The sequence below is a fragment of the Microtus oregoni genome, unplaced genomic scaffold (assembly GCF_018167655.1).
Source record: "Microtus oregoni isolate MIOR12 unplaced genomic scaffold, Mior012 000007F_ref0000211, whole genome shotgun sequence".
Lineage (NCBI taxonomy): Eukaryota > Metazoa > Chordata > Mammalia > Rodentia > Cricetidae > Microtus > Microtus oregoni.
Window position 1 is genome coordinate 59123190 of NW_024543066.1, and position 3327 is coordinate 59126516.

At 48.4% G+C, this 3327-nt stretch overlaps 1 protein-coding gene across 1 annotated transcript; it reads right to left on the reverse strand.

The window, feature by feature from the left end:
- Positions 1 to 1347: 1347 nt before the first annotated feature.
- On the reverse strand, positions 1348 to 2055 carry LOC121450497 (histone H4). Its single transcript, XM_041655442.1, has one exon. It carries the CDS (start codon positions 1713 to 1715, stop codon positions 1404 to 1406), a length of 312 nt encoding a protein of 103 aa, XP_041511376.1. The 5' UTR covers positions 1716 to 2055; the 3' UTR covers positions 1348 to 1403.
- Positions 2056 to 3327: the final 1272 nt, after the last annotated feature.

Below are 3327 nucleotides of genomic sequence, written 5' to 3' on the forward strand. Positions count from 1 at the left end.
AAGGATTTTTGCTGTTTGCATGTTGTAGCACGAATAATAATAACCCAGAGATAGAAATTGGGATTCAACCTGAAAACCAGAAAAGCAAAGCAGCCAAGTCACTACAGAAATCTTGCCTCTACCAAGGTTGGGCTACTGCAAACTAAGTCTCTCCCCTCATTTTATATTCCCTCTAGTGCTGGGATGAAGGGCACACGACTCCCAAGGCCTGGGTTAAAGGTGAGCCACCACCACCTGGGCTTGTTTCTGTGTTGACCTTGTATAGCCCATGGGGGCCTTGAATTTACAGAGATCTGTCTGATTCTGTCTCCCAAATCCTGGGACTAAAGGTGTGTGTCACCAATACCTGATCTCTAGTGGCTTTAGCTTTGCCTCTGGTCTTCAGGCAAGGTTTATTAAACTACAAATAATATACCACTGTATTAAGTGAACTCGGAGTCCTGGTGGTCTCTGGGGGGCTCATGGCGCAGGCATAATAGAAGCATAGAGAATAGCTTACTGCATTCTTGGCCGTACTGAGAATTTGTTTTTGCCTTATCAAAATTAAACTGCTCCCTCTGTACTGATGGGTGGTGGACATGTTCTGACAGATCTTCCTAAACAGGTCTCAACATACCACACACCTGAGCGGCTGCCACTAGGTTATATTATAGTTCATAGTTCGCCTCGGTCTCTTGTCCATGGCTTTCTTTGTGGCAAGGTCCCGTGCAGGTTTTCCTCAAACCTGTGTACAAAGCCGGTGGTGGTGCACACCTTTATATCAGAACTCAGGAAGCAGACAGATGGATCTGTGAATTCAAGGCCAGCCTGGTCTACAGGAAGATTTCCGGAAGTGCCAAGGCTACACAGAAACCCTGTGTCTAAAAACAAAGCAAAAGAAAATACAAAACAAAAACCAGAAATTGCCTCTGCATCAGCTCCTTAGAAGTTCCTGCCACAACGGCTTTACAAGAAAAAGTGGACAAGTGGACATTGCTTAAGCATCGAGACTATAGTCCTCATAGTTAGTATACTTGCAAAGCTGCTAACTCTACTGAAAATCCACTATTTTCTATCATTACCTAAACTGAGGGGACTTTTCTAAGGCAGTTCTGGTGACAGACTTCTAAAAATCCTTAACCTCTTACCTGCAGCCACCTCATCCTGTCGCTGCAGACTAAACAGCTGCCTGTATGCAGGCCCTGCCCTGGATGTTAACCGCTAAGGGAAATCAAACTTTAACAACATTAAAGCCCGACTCCAAACCCAGTGACTCCATTTTGACGAGTCTTTTCCCCTACCGAGTCTAGAGCTACGAACGTAATTTGGTTACAATAGTCAAGTGTGTCAGCTCTCCCGATGAGGCTGTGGTTGGCCCTAAAAAGGGCCGTTAGGGATGGGTGACGAGGCAGTGGCGGTGCAGTTCAGCCCCCAAAGCCATACAGGGTGCGGCCCTGGCGCTTGAGCGCGTAGACCACATCCATGGCGGTGACGGTCTTGCGCTTAGCGTGCTCAGTGTAGGTGACGGCGTCCCGGATCACGTTCTCCAGGAACACCTTCAGCACACCGCGAGTCTCCTCGTAGATGAGGCCGGAGATGCGCTTGACACCACCGCGTCGGGCAAGGCGGCGGATGGCGGGCTTGGTGATGCCCTGGATGTTGTCGCGAAGAACCTTGCGATGGCGCTTGGCACCACCCTTGCCTAGACCCTTTCCACCCTTTCCTCTACCAGACATGGCGACTGCAGTCTCAAGACACTAGCTTGTGAAGCAGTGGAAGTGGCGTCCCTCTAATATATGAGAAGATCGGACCAGATTGAAAACCGAAAGCGCGCGGGCGGGAACCTTTCTAAATAGTCCCGGCTCTGGCTATTGCGTCATTTTCCTGTTTTTTCTTCTCTCTTCTCTGCCCTCTACCGGTCCCTCATAGTGCCTTGCCTTTCTTTTTAATTTTCCCTAAACTGTAATGCCGTAGTCCCTGGGATAATTCAGAATCCCAAATAAAATTTAGAGATACCGCAGTCTTTTACGGCTCTGTTTCTTCTAGTTTGTGGACTTCTGGACCACACGGGCGCTAAAAGAATAAAAGATTGGAGAAAAACGGAATTCAGAGATGCGAAGGGGAGAGAACTGCATCGAAGGACCCAGAGCTGCATTTAGATAAAACCACTGCAAAAGAAGTTCCAGTAGTGTGGGTACCATAACCCGAAGCTGCGGAGCCAGGAATATGGAAGGGGAGGTTCTGAATAGTCACTGTTTTGTTGATATAGACGGTTCTCAGCTCACGCGGAAACTAGGTCCTAGGAAAATCCGTCTGAGGATGCTGCAGGGCTTTCTCGCCACGATCAGTGGGTCCGCACGCACCTCTCCCCCAAGACCTGCTGGCTACCGAAGTCTGGGAGAGTCGCAACGTTCGTTTGCACCAGTCCCTTGAGGTCTGCGCGTGATTCCCGCGGGGAATGGTTCCAGACTGAGCCCCCCTGCAGCTGGCTAAATTCACTTTTGCAAGCATGTGTCTGCTTCACAGAGTGACGCCGTAGCGAATGACCTGGAGTCTGGATTGTTGGCGTGTTCGTCGTTCCCAAGGCCCTCCATGAAGAATCATAAGAAAATATTCTGCATCAGAGTTGTGGTGGGTGGTTTTGTTTGTTTGGGGGAAACCCTTTATTCCTTGTCTTACATGTACTGGTGAGCGCCTGGTTTTTTTCCCCTGTCCGTATTTTCTCGTTCCAGGCTTGTAGGTAGATGTCGGAGATTTTGAGTCATGTTAGGCTCAGAGCTCAGCAAATAAATAAATAACCTCAAATGTTTTAATTCTAAGGCCTGTGAAATGTGTTGCTTAGGGTGTGGGGGGACTTAGCCCCTTTCCCCGTAAATCTAGACACTTGTACTTGACTGACGGATCCCTCTGTGGGTCACTGCACGGACATTCCTACATGCCCCAACCAGCACCCTAGAAGTCACAGAGCTTCGGTTCAGGAGCTTCCTGGCAGAGAAACAACTTGCTGTTTTCTGATTTCCCGGATGACGTGTTAACTCCACACCTCTGTATTTTACCGGCTCCACACCATGCCCCTTATAGGGAGGGATTTCTTTTTATTCTTTTTTTATAAATCGAAGTGCAGCAGAAGCTCATCAATGTTTATGAATGGACGGGCCTGCATTTGACCCTTTAGACACTAGTAAGAAAGGAAGACATGATCAGATTGCAAAACAATCGCATGCCCAGGCTGACGGAGCTTGGTACCCAGGGCCCTAGGCATGATCAGAGACAATGTCTGCCCTCTTCTGATTTGAAGGGGATGAAGAATATGTGCCCACTTTGGGCATGAGAATCATTTTGAACTGA

Coding starts and splice junctions, on each gene's coding strand:
- LOC121450497 (XM_041655442.1), bottom strand. CDS start 1,715: ATGTCTGGTAGAGGAAAGGGTGGAAAGGGTCTAGGCAAGGGTGGTGCC.